Source organism: Rattus rattus, chromosome 14 (assembly GCF_011064425.1).
Source record: "Rattus rattus isolate New Zealand chromosome 14, Rrattus_CSIRO_v1, whole genome shotgun sequence".
NCBI classification, from domain to species: Eukaryota; Metazoa; Chordata; class Mammalia; order Rodentia; family Muridae; genus Rattus; species Rattus rattus.
In genome coordinates, this window is record NC_046167.1 from 26294891 (window position 1) to 26312967 (window position 18077).

Sequence of the window (18077 nt, forward strand, 5' to 3'; positions counted from 1 at the left end):
GATCCAAGGCTAGATTGAGCTGGTAATCCAATTTCCTAGATCAGGCCACGCGCATGAACAGCAATCATACTGAGACTATCTAGCATAGTTTGATCTAGGCGTTTCTATTGGTCGGAGTGCGCATGCCTGTGTTTTGATGCGTTGCTTGGCAACAGTGGGACGGCCTTCAGTTGCCAGGAGTACCTGTGCTGCTTGGCTTCTATCCTACTGAGTTTGCCTGTGGGTGACTGGTCTTGGTGGTGGTGGTGACAAAACTCACTTGGCTTACTTGGGCTCACTTGCCAACACTGTGTTGGTTCTGAGGGTGGCTGACAACCAAGGGGAGGTTAGGGGGAAGGGGAGTTGGGGTGGGTGGGTGGGTGGAGAGCCAGACCATGAAGAAGTTCTTGGATAAGTGCAGTCGGAGGTCTTCTGCCTCTGGCTCCTCCACCAGCCAGAGGGAGTCCTCACAGAGCCGGGAGCAGCAGTGTTGGAGAGCTTCTAGCCTCGCTTCTCCCAGACAGCTCAAAAACTACAAAGCCTTTGGAAAGATCTACAAGGCTGCATGCCAGGGTAATGTTACCGCGGTTCGGCTCTGTCTCGAACGTGGAAAAAAAGGCGTCAATGACCGAGACAGAAATGACAGGTGACTGGGGCTGGGAGTCAGGGCCAAGGGGCAGATTGGGAGTCATGTGGTGAAAGATGTGTCAGCTTTCCTAAGTAACCTTAAAATCTAGTGCGAGGAGGGAACTGCCATACCTTCGGTGCTGATGACCAGTATGCTGACCTTTATCAATCAGATGTCTTGGAAATCAAAGGTGGTAATCTCTGTACTTGGCAGTTATTCTACTGTTCCACGAAGGTGGGTGTGGGGGGTGCTGGTGACCTAGAGCTGCTCTCCACCCAACTCCCCTGGTTCTTGAATTTCTGAATGTTTTGAAATCCAGCCCTCTTTCCTGTGACTGTTCGATGTACCTGTTTCTCTCCCAGGAACTAAATAGTAGGTTGACCACATTTTCATTCACATGTCATTTAATTTTATTCCTTCAAACACCCAAAGTAACTCACATTAGAGTAGTAGGCACCCTTTCAACTTGGAGTCTGAGTATACCTATGGGAAGTATACAGAGAACCAACATGGACTCCTGCAATGCTAACTTTACTCTTTGGAATAATTTTCTTTCTTTCTTTCTTTCTTTTTTATTTATTTATTTTTATTTTTAAATTTTATTTAATCTTTTTTACAGTCTAGAATTTATCCTTCTCCTTGTCCACCCTCTGACTGTTCCACATCCCGTACCTCCTCCCTCTCATCTCCACAAGGATGTCCCCCACCCATACCCCACCAGATCTCCCCACTTGCTGCAGCCTCCAGTCTCTTGAGGGTTAGGTGCATCTTCCATGACTGAGTCCAGAACCAGAAGTCCACTGCCGTATATGAGCTGGGGGCCTCATATTAGCTAGTGTATTGTGACTGGCTGGTAGTCCAGTTTCTGAGAGATCTCTGGGGTCGGGTGGCAGATATTGCTGGCCCCCCTACAGTGTCAGCCTCGTCCTCAGCTTCTTCCAGTTTTTCCCTAATTCAACTGCAGGTGTCAGCAGCTTCTGTCCATTAGTTGGGTGTAAATATTCTTTTTGGCCATTTCAGCTGCTCTTTCACAGGGCAGTGTAAACGACTGGGTCTGAAGGTAGCTGCAAGAGAATGGGTGACAAGGAACGCGAAGAAGGACGCCAAGACAAGAGCCTGATCAAGGCGACAACTTTATTTCTCCCCAAGGCTGAATTTATACCATAACATGGGTAACAGAGGGAGGGGCGAAGTAAGAAACATTTACGCAGGCCAAGGACACAATATTCGTGTGGTCAGGGAGTAGGCTGATGTTGACAGGATGTCAGAAAGGTCACAGGTTTGTCCTATCTATTAGTCAGCAGGACGTCTTTATCATATGATTATTTATCTTGACCACCAGATTTGTATTAGTCCTCTGCAGCTGGCTGGGGATTTTCCGTGATTCTAGTCATACTTAATTCTAACCATAATAATAACATCAATAATGGAGGGCTTCAAGGGCATTGCTCCCAACAGGGCAGTAATGATAGGGCCCCTTTTTTTTTGAGCATTCCATAGCCTCAGTAATAATTACAAGCCTTGAGGCCTCCCTTTGAGCTAGATCTCACTTTGGACCTATCTCTGGACCTCCTTTCCATCAGGCTCTTCTCCATCATTTTTGACCCTGCACTTATTTTAGACAGGATCAATTCTGGGTCAGAGTTTTTGACTGTGGAAATACTAACCCCACCATCTCTTGATCCTCTGTCTTTCTGCTAGAGGTGGGCTCTACAAGTTAATTCTCCCCACTGTCGGGCATTTCATCTAAGGTCCCTCCCTTGAGTCCTGAGAGGCTCTCATCTCCCAGGACTCTGGTACATTCTGGAGGGTTCCCCCACCTCCTAGCTCCCAAGGGTGCCTGATTCCATTCTTTCTGCTGGCCCCCAGGGCCTCAGTCCTATTCCTCCCACCCAATCACTGGTCACAATCTCCTCTTCCCTTCCTTGTCCCCTTTCTCACCCAGGTCCCTCCCTTCCTCTCCCTCCTGCGATTGGTTTCTTCTCCCTTCCAAGTGGGATTGAGGCAGCTCATTTGTGCTCTTCTACTTCTTAACCTTTTCTGAGTTCTGTGGATTGTATCCTGGGTATTCTGTACATGTTTTGGTGTACTTATTAGTGAGTACATACAATGCATGTCCTTTCGGCTCTGGGTTACCTCACATGGGATGATATTTTCTAGATCTATCTATTTGCCTGCAGAACTCAGGATTTCCTCCTCCTTAATAGCTGAGTAGCTATTAAGAAAATGCCATTTTCTGTATGCATTCTTCTGTTGTGGGACATCTGGATTGTTTCCAGCTCCTAGCTATCACAAACAAGGCCACTATGAACATAGTGGAACATGTGTCCCTGCGGCCTGGTGGGGCATGATTTGGGTATATGTCCAAGAGTGGTATAGCTGGATCTTCAGGCAAATCTATTTCCGATTTTCTGAGGAATCTCCAGATTGATCTCCAGAGTGGTTGCCCCAGTTTGCAATCCCAGCAGCAGTGGAGAGTCATTCTGCTTTCTCCACATCCTTGCCAAAATATTCTGCCCCCTGAATTTTTGATCTTAGCCATTCTGAATGGTGTAAGGTGGAATATCAGGATTGTTTTGATTTACATTTCCCTGATGACCGAGGACTTTGAACATTTCTCTAAGTGCTTCTCAGCCATTCAAGATTCCTCTGTTATGAATTCTCTGTTTACCTCTATCCCCCATTTTCTAATTGGGTATTTGTATTCTTGGTAGTTAGCTTCTTGAGTTCTTTATATATTTTGGATACTAGCCCTCTGTCAGATGTGGGATTAGGGAAAATTTATTTCCAATCTGTAGGATGCTGATTTGCCCTATTGACTATGTCTTTTGCCTTATAGAAGCTTTCCAATTTCATGAGGTCCTCTTTATCAATTCTTGATCTTGGAGCCTGAGCCATTGCAGTTCTGTTTAGGAAACTTCCCCCTGTGCCAATGAGTTCAAGACTCTTTTCCACTTTCTCTTCTATTAGATTCAGTGTTTCTGGTTTTATGTTGAGGTCCTTGTTCCAATTGGACTTAGGCTTTGTGCAAGGTGACAAATATAGGTCTGTTTTCATTTTTCTGCATTCAGGCTGCAAGTCAGACCAGCACCATTTATTGAAGATGCTTTCTTCTTTTCCATTGTACATTTTTGGCTTTGTCAAAGACCAAGTGTTCATAAGTGGGTTTTGTTTCTGGATCTTCAATTCTATTCCACTGTTAAATGTGTCTGTCTCTGTACCAATACCATGCAGTTTTTTTTTTTATTAATATTGCTCTGTAGTGCAGCTTGAGGTCAGGGATCATGGTTCCTCCAGCAGTTCTTCATTGTTATGACTTGTTTTTGATATTTTGTGTTCTTTTCTTTTTTCAGATGAATTTGTGAATTGCTCTTTCCATGTCTTTGTTGGGATATTGATGAGGTTTGCATTGAATCTGCAGTTTGCCTTCAGGAGTATGGCCATTTTAAGTATGTTAATTCTGCCAGTCCATAAGCATGAGAGATCTCTCTGTTTTCTGAGATCTTCTTTGATTTCATTCTAGAGAAATATGAGGTTACTAGCATATAGATCTTTCACTTGTTAAGTTTCCCCAGGATATTTTATATTATCTGTGGCTATTGTGAATGGAGTTGTTATCCTAACTTCTTTCTTATTCTGCATATCATTTGTATAAAGGAAGGCTACTGATTTATTTGAGTCAGACACTTGGCTGAAGTGGTTTATCAGCTGTAGAAGTTTTCTGGTAGAATTTTTGGGGTCCCTTATGTATACTATCATATCACCTACAAATAGAGATATTTTTACTTCTTTGCCAATTTGTATCCCCTTGATGTCTTTTTCTTGTCTTAGTATTCCTGCTAGCACTTTGAGTAGATATGGGGAGAATGGGCATCCTTGTCTTGTCCCTGGTTTAGTTGGACTGCTTCAAGAATCTCTCCATTTGATTTAATTTGATATTGGCAGTTGGTTTGCCGTAAAGCACTTTAATTATGTTTAGGTATGGATCTTGAATTCCTGGTCTCTCCAATGCTTTTCACGTGATGGGTTGTTGTATTTTGTCAAATGTTTTTCAGCATCTGAGGAGATGATCATGTGATTTTTTTCCTTTGAGTTTGTTTATATAGCGGATTACATTAATGCATTTTCATATATTGAACCAACCTTTCATTCCTAAGATGAAGACTACTTGACTGTGGTGAATGACGGTGTTGAAGTTTTCTTGGATTTGTTTTGCAAGCATTTTATTGAGTACTTTTGCATTAATAATGATAAGCTAATTTGGTCTGAAGTTCTCTTTTGTTGTGTCCTTGTATGGTTTATATATCATAGTAATTGTGGCTTCAGAGAAGGAATTAGTCTTCCTTCTGTTTCTATTTTATGGAATAGTTTGGGAAATATTGGTATTAGGTCCTTTTTAAAGGTGCTAGAATTCTGCACTAAAATCATTTGGCCCTGTGCTACTTTTGGTTGGGAGATTTTAATGATTTTATTTCCTTAGGGCACATGGGCCTCTTTAGACAGTTTACCTTCTCTTTATTTAACTTTGGTATGTGGTATCTGTCCAGAAAATCATCCATTTCAGCTAGATTTTCTAGTTCTGTTGAGTATAGTCTTTTGTAGTAGGATCTGATGATTTTTTGGATTTCCTCAGTTTTTATTGTTCTGTCTCCCTTTTTTCCCTTGATATTATTAATATGCATACTGCCTCTTTGACCTTTAATTATTTTGGCTAGGGGTTTATCTATCTTGTTGATTCTCTCAAAGAACCAATTTTTGGTTTTGTTAACTCTTTGTATATTCTCTTTTTTGTATTTGGTTAATTTCATCCCTGAGATTGACTACTTCTTGCCTTCTACTCCTCTTAGGTGTGTTTGCTTCTTTTTGTTCTAGAGCTCTCAGTTGTGCTGTTAAGTTGCTAGTGTGGGATCACTCCAATTTCTTTACCAGGGCACTTAGTGCTATGAATTTTCCTTTTAGCATTGCTTTCATGGTGTCCCTTAAGTTTGGGTATGTTTTGTCCTCATTTTCATTGAATTCCAAGAAGTCTTTAATTTTTTTCTTTATTTCTTCCCTAACCAAGGCATCATTGAGTTGTTCAGTTGTTGTGAGTATGTGGGTTTTCTATTGTTTTGGTTGTTATTGAAGACTAGCCTTAGGCCATGGTGATCGGATGGGATGCATGGGACTATTTCAATCTTGCATCTATTGAGGAATGTTTTGTGACCAATTATATGGTCACTTTTGGAGAAGGTACCATGAGGTGTTGAGAAGAAGGTACATTCTTTTGTTTTAGGGTGAAATGTCCTGTAGATATTTCTTAAATCCATTTGGTTCAAAACCACCTTTAGTTTCACTGTGCCTCTGTTTATTTTTTGTTTCAATGACCTTTAGAGTCCCCGTGGTGTTGAAGTCTCTTGAGGTTCAACGTGCCCTTGCATTTGGATAATAGATGTTCAGAATTGGTAGTTTCTCTTGGTTGATGAATATGAAGTGTCCTGTTTCATCTTACTTGATAACTTTTGGTTGCAAGTCTATTTTATTGGATATTAGGATGGCAACTCCAGCTTGTTTCTTGGGACCATTTGCTTGGTAGACATTTTGTTTCTTTGTTCTGAGATAGTATTTTTGTTATTAAGGTGTGTTTCTTGTATGTAACAAAATGCTGCATCCTGTTTATGTACTCAGTCTGTCAGTTTATGCCTTTTTATCGGTGAGTTGAGTCCATTAATATTGAGAGATATTAAAGGCAGATAATTGTTATTTCCTTCCTGTTATGCTTGTTTTTGTAGGTGGTATTATGTACACGTGTTTTTCTCCTTTTGGCTTAGTTTTTATATGATTAATATCCTGACTTTTCTTTGGTGTAGGTACCCTCCTTGTGTTGGAATTTTCTTTTAAGAATCTTCTGTAGACCTGGATTGGTTGATAGATACTGTCTGAATTTGGGTTTGTCCTGGAATATTTTGGTTTCTCCATTTATGTTGATTGAGAGTTTTGTTGGGTATAGTAGTCTGGGCTGGCATTTATGTTCTCATAGAGTCCGCATGACCTTTGACCATGCTCCTCTCGCTTTTAGGTTTTAGTCTCTTTTAAGAAGTCTGGTATAATTCTGATAGGTCTACCTTTATGTTACTTGACCCTTTTCCCTTCCAGCTTTTAATATTCTTTCTTTGTTCTGTGCATTTAGTGTTTAGATTATTATCTGACAAGAGGGTTTTCTTTTCTTGTACCATTTTGTGTGTGTGTGTGTGTGTGTGTGTGTGTGTGTGTGTGTGTGTGTGTGTGTTCTATGGGCTTTGAGTTCTCTTCTACGATTTTGTTGAAGATCTTTTCAGGTCCCATGAGCTGGGAATCTTTGCTCTCCTCTATTCCTATTACCCAAGATGCAATCCAAAGACTACATGAAGCTCAAGAAGAAGGATGACCACAATGTGGATGCTCCCACTCCTTCTTAAAAGGGGGGAGAAAAATATCCATAGGAGGGGGACATGGAAGCAAAGTTTAGAGCAGCGATTCAGGAATGGCCATTCAGAGCCTGACCCACATGTGGCCCATATATATACAGCCACCAAAACTAGATAAGATGATGAAGCTAGAAAATGCATTTGGAAAGGGACTGGATATAGATCTCTCCTGAGAGACACATTCAGAGCTTGTCCAATACAGAGGTCAATGCTAGCAGCAAACCACCGAACTGAGAATAGGACCCCTTTGGGGGAATTAGAGGAAGCATTGAAAAAGTTGAAAGAGCTTGCAACCCCATAAAAACAACAATGCCAACACAACCAGAGCTTCCAGGGACTAAACCACTACTGAAAGACTATACATGGATTGTCCCAGGGCTCCAACTGCATATGTAGCAGAGAATAGCCTTGTTGGGGCACCAGTGGAAGGGGAAGCCATTGGTCCTGTCATGGTTGGAACCCCAGTGCAGGGGAATATGTGGGGGGCAATAAGGGAGATGTATAAGGGGAATACCTGTATGGGTTGAGGGAGGGGTGGGAATGGGGGCTTATGGACAGGAAACCGGGAAGGGGAATAACTTTTGAAATGTAGGTAAAGAAATATATCTAATAAAAAATTTAAAAAAAGGACAGAAGTGCTAGAAACACATGTAGTGCTTCTGAGTTCAGTGTGCTAAAAAAGTCACTTGTGACAGAGGAGACCAATTTCTACTTTCCTGATGGAAAAGTTCTCAAGCATAAGCAATTTGTTTCCTGCTATGCAAAGAGGGAGTTCTTTTGTTTCTTAAGAGAAAAGGGTTCTTTTTTCTTCCAAGAATTTCATACTTTGCTAACCTGAAGACATAAAATAGCAACAAAGAACAATCATACATGCAGCAGGAAGGATGTTGGGGCAATACTCCTAGTAGGCTGGTATTCTTTTTTTTTTTTTGGTTCTTTTTTTCAGAGCTGGGGACCGAACCCAGGGCCTTGCGCTTCCTAGGCAAGCGCTCTACCACTGAGCTAAATCCCCAACCCCTAGGCTGGTATTCTTAATGCCTGGTTAATTTGACAGAATTTAAAGTAAAGGCAGTGGAGGTCAATAACCACAAGATATTAATGTAACATCAGCTAATAACAAAATGGAATCAACACTACTTATAGGACCTTTATCATGTCATTAATACTTTCATTTTACAAGCAGGGCACATGCTGTAACAATGAAAGAGACTGCAATGACAGGCGCAGCACAAACTCACTCTGAATTGTGAGCAATGCAGATTTATCTTAAGCAGTAGTACTCATTAAGGCTTTCCTTTGATTCAAACTATTTATTGATTATTAGTAACTGGGTGAATGATAATGGCACCCATTAGGAGTGAAGACGGAAGACTGTGAGAAAAACAAGTGGGGAGAAAATAAGAAGGCAGTTTTCCAGTGAGATACTGGTGAGATGTTTCTTTGACCCACAGGTTGGTGATGATCTTCCAATTTGCAGATATTTACAGGTTTGGATAGCCAGATAGTATGATTGTGACAACGTGATTGACTTCCAGAATCAGCTTCAGTGAGGCAGCTCTGCTTTATTGGGGGCGACCAAGGGCCATCTAGTTGTTGGGAAGATGGTGGGTGTTGACAGGTTGAGTATGTATTATCGGCAGGAGCTAATGGTACTAGGAATGCTTCATTTGTATGTAGAGGCATCGCGGGAATCCCTAGTGTTTTCTGTACAGGTTTTTATTAAGAGAAAGGAAGTTGATCATGTAATCTCAACAAGGCTATGTGACATTCTTTAAGAAAACAAAGTTAGGGTCAGGTTCCCCAATTCAGGCAGAGAAAAGGAAGTCCTATTAAGACAAGGAAGTCCTCCACTTTGCACCTAGCTCAGGAAAGCTGTCTGTACATGTGGTGTAATAAAACATTGGAAACAACCAGGTCAGAGGAGGAAGGTGTTCATTTCTCTTCCTAATGGAAGCCAAAGCTTGAGGTAGAGGTAAGGAAGTGGTCGCAGACACTCAACAGAGACCACGGAAGACTAACACTCTTTCTTGTCTTCTTTCCAGGCTCTTGTTCAGTCTTGTTTCATACTGACATAATTACTTAGAGCAAAAAGAGATTATAGGGCTCAGGAGAAGTAAAGGAGTAAAAAAATTAAAATGTTGAAAATGTTCCTGACTCACGGAGACTCATGTAATAGCATAGATACAATGAAGGTAAGACTGCTCCAAAGGGCAGGACATTATAGGACAAAATGGCTTCTCATTCATCAGGCTAAGTGGTACATGTATCTGCTGAGAAAAATTGCAAAGATGGCTGGGTGTGGTGGTGCACATTTTTAATCCTGGCACATGGGAAGCAGAGGCAGGGGCAGGCAGATTTCTGTGAGTTCTGGGCCAGCCTGGTCTAGGAAGTAAGTCCAGCTAGCTCTCTGTCAGATAGAGAAAGCCTGTCTTGCAGTCAACAGTCCCCAACAACCACAGACAACAACAGACAAAAACAAAACAAAACAAAAAAAAAACCCTACACCAAACCAAAACAAACCAATCCAAACCAAACAAACCAACCAACCCCCCCCAAAAAAAACAAAGAAAAACAAAACAAAAACAAACAAACAAAAAAATCTAGAACAATGTCACTGCTTTTGGAGTCACCAAAGTTATTTTCCTTTGCCTAGCGGTTCCTGCTAAATCTCGATAGACAACAGTGGGGGCACAGTAGCTTTTTTGCCTTGGGAAGGAAGTCAAAGAAAGGACAGCCTTTCTGACAGGGTTTTAGGAAATTGTTCTTGGAGTAAACCAGTGTAGGCTCCAGCAAGTCCCAACAGTCCGCAGCAAATGTGTGATCTCTCAGATCCAAGGCTAGATTGAGCTGGTAATCCAATTTCCTAGATCAGACCACGCGCATGAACAGCAATCATACTGAGACTCTCTAGCATAGTTTGATCTAGGCGTTTCTATTGGTCGGAGTGCGCATGCCTGTGTTTTGATGCGTTGCTTGGCAACAGTGGGACGGCCTTCAGTTGCCAGGAGTACCTGTGCTGCTTGGCCTCTATCCTACTGAGTTTGCCTGTGGGTGATTGGTCTTGGTGGTGGTGGTGACAAAACTCACTTGGCTTACTTGGCTCACTTGCCAACACTGTGTTGGTTCTGAGGGTGGCTGACAACCAAGGGGAGGACAGGGGAGGGGAGTTGGGGTGGGTGGGTGGGTGGAGAGCCAGACCATGAAGAAGTTCTTGGATAAGTGCAGTGGGAGGTCTTCTTCCTCTGGCTCCTCCACCAGCCAGAGGGAGTCCTCACAGAGCCGGGGAGCAGCAGTGTTGCTTTAGCCTCGCTTCTCCCAGACAGCTCAAAACTACAAAGCCTTTGGAAAGATCTACAAGGCTGCATGCCAGGGTAATGTTACATGGTTCGGCTCTGTCTCGACGTGGAAAAAAAAGGCGTCAATGACCGAGACAGAAATGACAGGTGACTGGGGCTGGGAGTCAGGGCCAAGGGGCAGATTGGGAGTCATGTGGTGAAAGATGTGTCAGCTTTCCTAAGTAACCTTAAAATCTAGTGCGAGGAGGGAACTGCCATACCTTCGGTGCTGATGACCAGTATGCTGACCTTTACCAATAAGATGTCTTGGAAATCAAAGGTGGTAATCTCTGTACTTGGCAGTTATTCTACTGTTCCACGAAGGCGGGTGTGGGGGGTGCTGCTGACCTAGAGCTGTTCCCCACCCAACTCCCCTGGTTCTTGAATTTCTGAATGTTTTGATATCCAGCCTTCTTTCCTGTGACTGATGTACCTGTTTCTCTCCCAGGAACTATTTAGTAGGTTGACCACATTTTCATTCACATGTCATTTAATTTTATTCCTTCAAACCCCCAAAGTAACTCTCATTAGATTAGTAGGCACCCTTTCTTTTTTTTTTCTTTCTTTTTCTTTATTAACTTGAGTATTTCTTATTTACATTTTGAATGTTATTCCCTTTCCCAATTTCTGGGCCAACATCCCCCTAAACCCTCACCCTCCCCTTCTATAAAGGTGTTCCCTTCCCCATCCTCCCCCCATTACTGCCCTCCCCCCAACAATCACGTTAACTGGGGGTTCAGTCTTGGGAGGACCAAGGGCTTCCCCTTCCACTGGTGCTCTTACTAGGCTATTCATTGCTACCTATGAGGTTGGAGCCCAGGGTCAGTCCATGTATAGTCTTTGGGTAGTGGCTGGGTAGTGGCTTAGTCCCTGGAAGCTCTGGTTGGTTGGCATTGTTGTTCATATGGGGTCTCGAGCCCCTTCAAGCTCTTCCAGTCCTTTCTCTGATTCCTTCAATGGGGGTCCCATTCTCAGTTCAGTGGTTTGCTGCTGGCATTTGCCTAAGTATTTGCTGTATTCTGGCTGTGTCTCTCAGGAGAGATCTACATCCGGCTCCTGTCTGCCTGCACTTCTTTGCTTCATCCATCTTGTCTAATTGGATGGCTGTATATGTATGGGCCACATGTGGGGCAGGCTCTGAATGGGTGTTCCTTCTGTCTCTGTTTTAATCTTTGCCTCCCTATTCCCTGCCAAGGGCATTCTTGTTCCCCTTTTAAAGAAGGAGTGAAGCATTCGCATTTTGGTCATCCTTCTTGAGTTTCATGTGTTCTGTGCATCTAGGGCAATTCGAGCATTTGGGCTAATAGTCACTTATCAATGAGTGCATACCATCTGTGTTTTTCTGTGATTGGGTTACCTCACTCAGGATGACATTTTCCAGTTCCCTCCATTTGCCTATGAATTTCATAAAGTCATTGTTTTTGATAGCTGAGTAATATTCCATTGTGTAGATGTACCACATATTCTGTATCAATTCCTCTGTTGAAGGGCATCTGGGTTCTTTCCAGCTTCTGGCTATTATAAATAAGGCTGCTATGAACACAGTGGAGCAGGTGTCTTTGTTATATGTTGGGGCATCTTTTGGGTATATGCCCAAGAGAGGTATAGCTGGATCCTTAGGCAGTTCAATGTCCAATTTTCTGAGGAACCTCCAGACTGATTTCCAGAATGGTTGTACCTGTCTGCAATCCCACCAACAATAGAGGAGTGTTCCTCTTTCTCCACATCCTCGCCAGCATTTGCTGTCACCTGAGTTTTTGATCTTAACCATTCTTGCTGGTGTGAGGTGAAATCTGAGGGTTGTTTTGATTTGCATTTCCTTTATGACTAAAGATGTTGAACATTTCTTTAGGTGTTTCTCAGCCATTCGGCATTCCTCAGCTGTGAATTCTTTGTTTAGCTCTGAACCCCGTTTTGAATAGGGTTATTTGTCTGCCTGTGGTCTAACTTCTTGAGTTCTTTGTGTATTTTGGATATAAGCCCTCTATCTGTTGTAGGATTGGTAAAGATCTTTCCCCAATCTTTTGGTTGTTGTTTTGTCCTAACAACAGCATCCTTTGCCTTACAGAAGCTTTGCAGTTTTATGAGATTCCATTTGTCAATTCTTGATCTTAGAGCATAAGCCATTGGTGTTTTGTTCAGGAAATTTTCTCCAGTGTCCATGTGTTAGAGATGCTTCCCCACTTTTTCTTCTATTAACTTGAGTGTATCTGGTTTGATGTGGAGGTCCTTGATCCACTTGGACTTAAGCTTTGTACAGGGTGATCAGCATGGATCGATCAGCATTCTTCTACATGTTGACCTCCAGTTGAACCAGCACCATTTGCTGAAAATGCTATCTTTTTTTCCATTGGATGGTTTTGGCTCCTTTGTCAAAAATCAAGTGACCATAGGTGTGTGGTTTCATTTCTGGGTCTTCAATTTTATTCCATTGGTCTATCTGTCTGTCTTTGTCCCAATACCATGCAGTTTTTATCACTATTGCTCTATAATACTGCTTGAGTTCAGGGATAGTGATTCCCCCTGAAGTCCTTTTATTGTTAAGGATAGTTTTAGCTATCCTGGGTTTTTTTTGTTATTCCAGATGAATTTGCAAATTGTTCTGTCTAACTCTTTGAAGAATTGGATTGGTATTTTGATGGGGATTGCATTGAATCTGTAGATCCCTTTTGGTAAAATGGCCATTTTTACTATATTAATCCTGCCAATCCATGAGCATGGGAGATCTTTCCATCTTCTGAGGTCTTCTTCATTTTCTTTCTTCAGAAGCTTGAAGTTCTTACTGTATAGATCTTTTACTTGCTTGGTTAAAGTCACACCGAGGTACTTTATATTATTTGGGACTATTATGAAGGGTGTCATTTCCCTAATTTCTTTCTCGGCTTGTTTCTCTTTTGTGTAGAGGAAGGCTACTGATATATTTGAGTTAATTTTATACCCATCTACTTTGCTGAAGTTGTTTATCAGCTTTAGTAGTTCTCTGGTGGAACTTTTGGGATCACTTAAATATACTATCATATCATCTGCAAATAGTGATATTTTGACTTCTTCTTTTCCAATCTGTATCCCCTTGATTTCCTTTTGTTGTCTGATTGCTCTGGCTAGAACTTCAAGAACTATATTGAATAAGTAGGGAGAGAGTGGGGAGCCTTGTCTAGTCCCTGATTTTAGTGGAATTGCTTCAAGTTTCTCTCCATTTAGTTTAATGTTAGCGACTGGTTTGCTGTATATGGCTTTTACTATGTTTAGGTATGGGCCTTGAATTCCTATTCTTTCCAGGACTTTTATCATGAAGAGGTGTTGAATTTTTTCAAATGCTTTCTCAGCATCTAATGAAATGATCATGTGGTTTTGTTCTTTCAGTTTGTTTATATAATGGATCACGTTGATGGTTTTCCGTATATTAAACCATTCCTGCAGGCCTGGGATGAAGCCTACTTGATCCTGGTGGATGATTGTTTTAATGTGCTCTTTGATTCGGTTTTCCAGAATTTTATTGAGTATTTTTGCGTCGATATTCATAAGGGAAATTGGTCTGAAGTTCTCTTTCTTTGTTGGGTCTTTGTGTGGTTTAGGTATAAGAGTAATTTTGGCTTCATAGAAGGAATTCGGTAGTGCTCCATCTGTTTCAATTTTGTGGAATAGTTTGGATAGTATTGGTATGAGGTCTTGTATGAAGGTCTGATAGAATTCTGCGCTAAACCCTTCTGGACTTGGTCTGTTTTTGGTTGGGAGACCTTTATTGACTGCTTCTGTTTCGTTAGGAGTTATGGGGTTGTTTAAATGGTTTATCTCTTCCTGATTTAACTTCGGTAACTTGTATCTGTCTAGGAAATTGTCCATTTCCTGCAGATTTTCAAGTTTTGTTGAATATAGGCTTTTGTAGTAGGATCTGATGATTTTTTGAATTTCCTCTGATTTGTAGTTATGTCTCCCTTTTCATTTCTGATTTTGTTAATTTGGACAGACTCTCTCTGTCCTCTCGTTAGTCTGGATCGGGGTTTATCTATCTTGTTGATTTTCTCAAAGAACCAAATTTTGGTTCTGTTGATTCTTTCTATGGTCCTTTTATTTCTACTTGGTTGCTTTCAGCTCTGAGTTTGATTATTTCCTGCCATCTACTCCTCCTGGGTGTATTTACTTCTTTTTGTTCTAGAGCTTTTAGCTATGCTGTCAAGCTGCTGATATATGCTCTCTCCTGTTTCTTCCTGCAGGCACTCAGAGCTTTGAGTTTTCCTCTTAGCACTGCTTTCATTGTGTCCCATAAGTTTGGGTATGTTGTACCTTCATTTTCTTTAAATTCTAATAAGTCTTTAATTTCTTTCTTTATTTCTTCCTTGACCAGGTTCTCATTGAGTAGAGCATTTTTCAACTTCCATGTATATGTGAGCATTCTTCCCTTATTGTTATTGAAGACCAGCTTTAGCCCGTGGTGGTCTCATAGGATGCCTGGGATTATTTCTATCTTTCTGTATCTGTTGAGGCCTGTTTTTTGACCAATTATATGGTCGATTTTGGAGAAAGTACCACGAGGTACTGAGAAGAATGTATATCCTTTTGCTTTAGAATAGAAAGTTCTATAAATATCTGTCAAATCCATTTGGTTCATGACTTCTCTTAGTCTGTCTATGTCTCTGTTTAATTTCTGTTTCCATGACCTGTCCATTGATGAAAGTGGGGTGTTGGAATCTCCCACTATTATTGTGTGAGGTGCAATGTGTGCTTTGAGCTTTAGAAAGGTTTCTTTCATGTACGTAGGTGCCCTTGTATTTGGAGCATAGATATTTAAGATTGAGAGTTCATCTTGGTGGATTTTTCCTTTGATGAATATGAAGTGTCCTTCCTTATCTTTTTTGATAACTTTTAGTTGAAAATTGATTTTATTTGATATTAGAATGGCTACTCCAGTTTGCTTCTTCCGACCATTTGCTTGGAAAGTTGTTTTCCAGCCTTTCACTCTGAGGTAGTGTCTGTCTTTGTCTCTGAGGTGTGTTTCCTGTAGGCAGCAGAAGGCAGAGTCCTCGTTTTGTATCCAGTTTGTTAATCTATGTCTTTTTATTGGGGGTTGAGCCCATTGATGTTGAGAGATATTAAGGAATAGTGATTATTGCTTCCTGTTATATTCATATTTGGATGTGAGGTTATGTTTGTGTGCTTTTTTTCTCTTTGTTTTGTTGCCAAGACGATTAGTTTCTTGCTTTTTCTAGTGTGTAGCTTTTCTCCTTATGTTGGGCTTTACCATTTATTATCCTTAGTAGCGCTGGATTTGTAGAAAGATATTGTGTAAATTTGGTTTTGACATGGAATATCTTGGTTTCTCCATGTATGTTAATTGAGAGTTTTGCTGGATACAGTAACCTGGGCTGGCATTTGTGTTCTCTTAGGGTCTGTATGACATCTGTCCAGGATCTTCTGGCTTTCATAGTCTCTGGCGAGAAGTCTGGTGTGATTCTGATAGGTCTGCCTTTATTTGTTACTTGACCTTTTTCCCTTACTGCTTTTAATATTCTTTCTTTATTTTGTGCATTTGGTGTTTTGACTATTATGTGACAGGAGGAGTTTCTTTTCTGGTCCAATCTATTTGGAGTTCTGTAGGCTTCTTGTATGCTTATGGGCATCTCTTTCTTTAGGTTAGGGAAGTTTTCTTCTATGATTTTATTGAAGATATTTACTGGTCCTTTGAGCTGGGAGTCTTCACTCTCTTCTATACCTATTATCCTTAGGTTTGATCTTCTCATTGAGTCCTGGATTTCCTGTATGTTTTGGACCAGTAGTTTTTTCTGTTTTACATTATCTTTGACAGTTGTGTTGATGATTTCTGTGGAATCTTCTGCTCCTGAGATTCTCTCTTCTATCTCTTGTATTCTGTTGGTGATGCTTGTATCCACGGCTCCTTGTCTCTTCCTTTGGTTTTCTATATCCAGTGTTGTTTCCATGTGTTCTTTCTTGATTGCTTCTATTTCCATTTTTAATTCCTTTAACTGTTTGTTTGTGTTTTCCTGGAATTCTTTCAGGGATTTTTGTGATTCCTCTCTATAGGCTTCTACTTGTTTATTTATGTTTTCCTGCGTTTCTCTAAGGGAGTTCTTCATGTCTTTCTTGAAGTCCTCCAGCATCATGATCAAATATGATTTTAAAACTGTATCTTGCTTTTTCGGTGTGTTTGGATATTCAGTGTTTGCTTTGGTGGGAGAATTGGGCTCCGTTGATGCCATATAGTCTTGGTTTCTGTTGCTTGGGTTCCTGTGCTTGCCTCTTGCTGTCAGGTTATCTCTGGTGTTACTTTGTTCTGCTATTTCTGACAGTGGCTACATTGTCCTATAGGCCTGTGTGTCAGGAGTGCTGTAGACCTGTCTTCCTGTTTTCTTTCAGCTAGTTATGGTAACAGAGTGTTCTGCTTTTGGGCGTGTAGTTTTTCCTGTCTACAGGTCTTCAGCTGTTCCTGTGGGCCTGTGTCCTGAGTTCACCAGGCAGGTCACTCTTAGCAGAAAAGTTGGTCTTACCTGTGGACCCGAGGCTCAAGTTTGCTCGTGGGGTGTTTCTTATGAGCTCTCCATGAGGGCAGCAACCAGGAGGACCCGCACCACCTTTTCTGGGAGCCCCCGTGCACTAGGGTCCCAGATGGCGTTTGGTGTTTTCCTCTGGAGTCAGAAATGTGGGCAGAGTGTAGTCTCTTCTGGCTTCCCAGGCATGTCTGCCTCTCTCAGGCATTTTCTTAATTTGTGATTGTGGGTGGTGACTTCCCTGGCCTGGTGGTTCTGGTTTCCATAAGAAAGATAAGGAGCAAGCTAATAAGCAATATGCCTGTATGACCCGCCATGATCATTTTTTTTGTTGCTATTTTTCTATTTGTTTTATTGCTTACACATGATTGCACAATGAAAATTTACACTTAAAAAACATACTTTGTTACAGTAATACAGTAACGTTATATGTGTATACATATAAGCATTAGTGAGACAAATGAATCCCCTTTGAGGGAGTGGGGAGTTAAACTGCTGGTTAAGGGTGGTATTGCTCTAAAGGATAATGAGTTCTACAGGAGGTTGGAGGGAAGTGAGAGGACCGGGGGAAGAAAAAGGAAATGAGAGAGAATGAGTATGAGAGTTCAGGTAAAATTCCTAGACACTAGTGTAGGAGGAATGTTTAAATTAACAGCTTGGTGTCACACAAAAGAATATAATCAACTGTATACAGCAAGGAGAATGATAAATGCTTTGAGTATCACATACCTGCCAAAATGGACCAATGCAACGAACTCCTGCAAGTCCTAAAGATTCAGTACCTGAACTAGCTACAGCATAGCTTGCACACACACCCAAATGTGATTCCTATAAATGTGGAAGAATCAGACAGACAAACATCCATTGCTTGGGAACCCTTGTCAACAAAACTAGTTCAGTCTGTTGGACCAGACATGTACTGTGGTTATAGAGCAACAAAACTCAAGCCAGCAGTTTATAAAACCCAAGATACAGGTATAATAAAAGACTGATTGCAATGGTTTTCCTTTGCATGCAAAACATGCCGTTTTAAAGCACTAAGAAACACAAAATGTGTACAGCAAAGTTTGTGTTCTGCATGAATGCCAGTGAATATATATCTTTTCTTATACTATTAAATTATATATTTTTCCATACAAAAGCACACTGTTAATTTATAAAATGACATCCAAGTGGATGATGATTG

General features: G+C 41.2%; 1 protein-coding gene across 1 annotated transcript in view; it reads left to right on the forward strand.

Moving 5' to 3' along the window:
• The first annotated feature begins 374 nt into the window (after positions 1 to 374).
• Positions 375 to 18077, forward strand: part of LOC116883975 (ankyrin repeat domain-containing protein 26-like) — a 199246-nt gene continuing 181543 nt past the window's right edge. Inside the window, exon 1 of the mRNA XM_032885209.1 lies at positions 375 to 625. Within this exon, the coding sequence (XP_032741100.1) occupies positions 375 to 625 (251 nt within the window). The remainder of the gene's footprint in view (positions 626 to 18077) is intronic.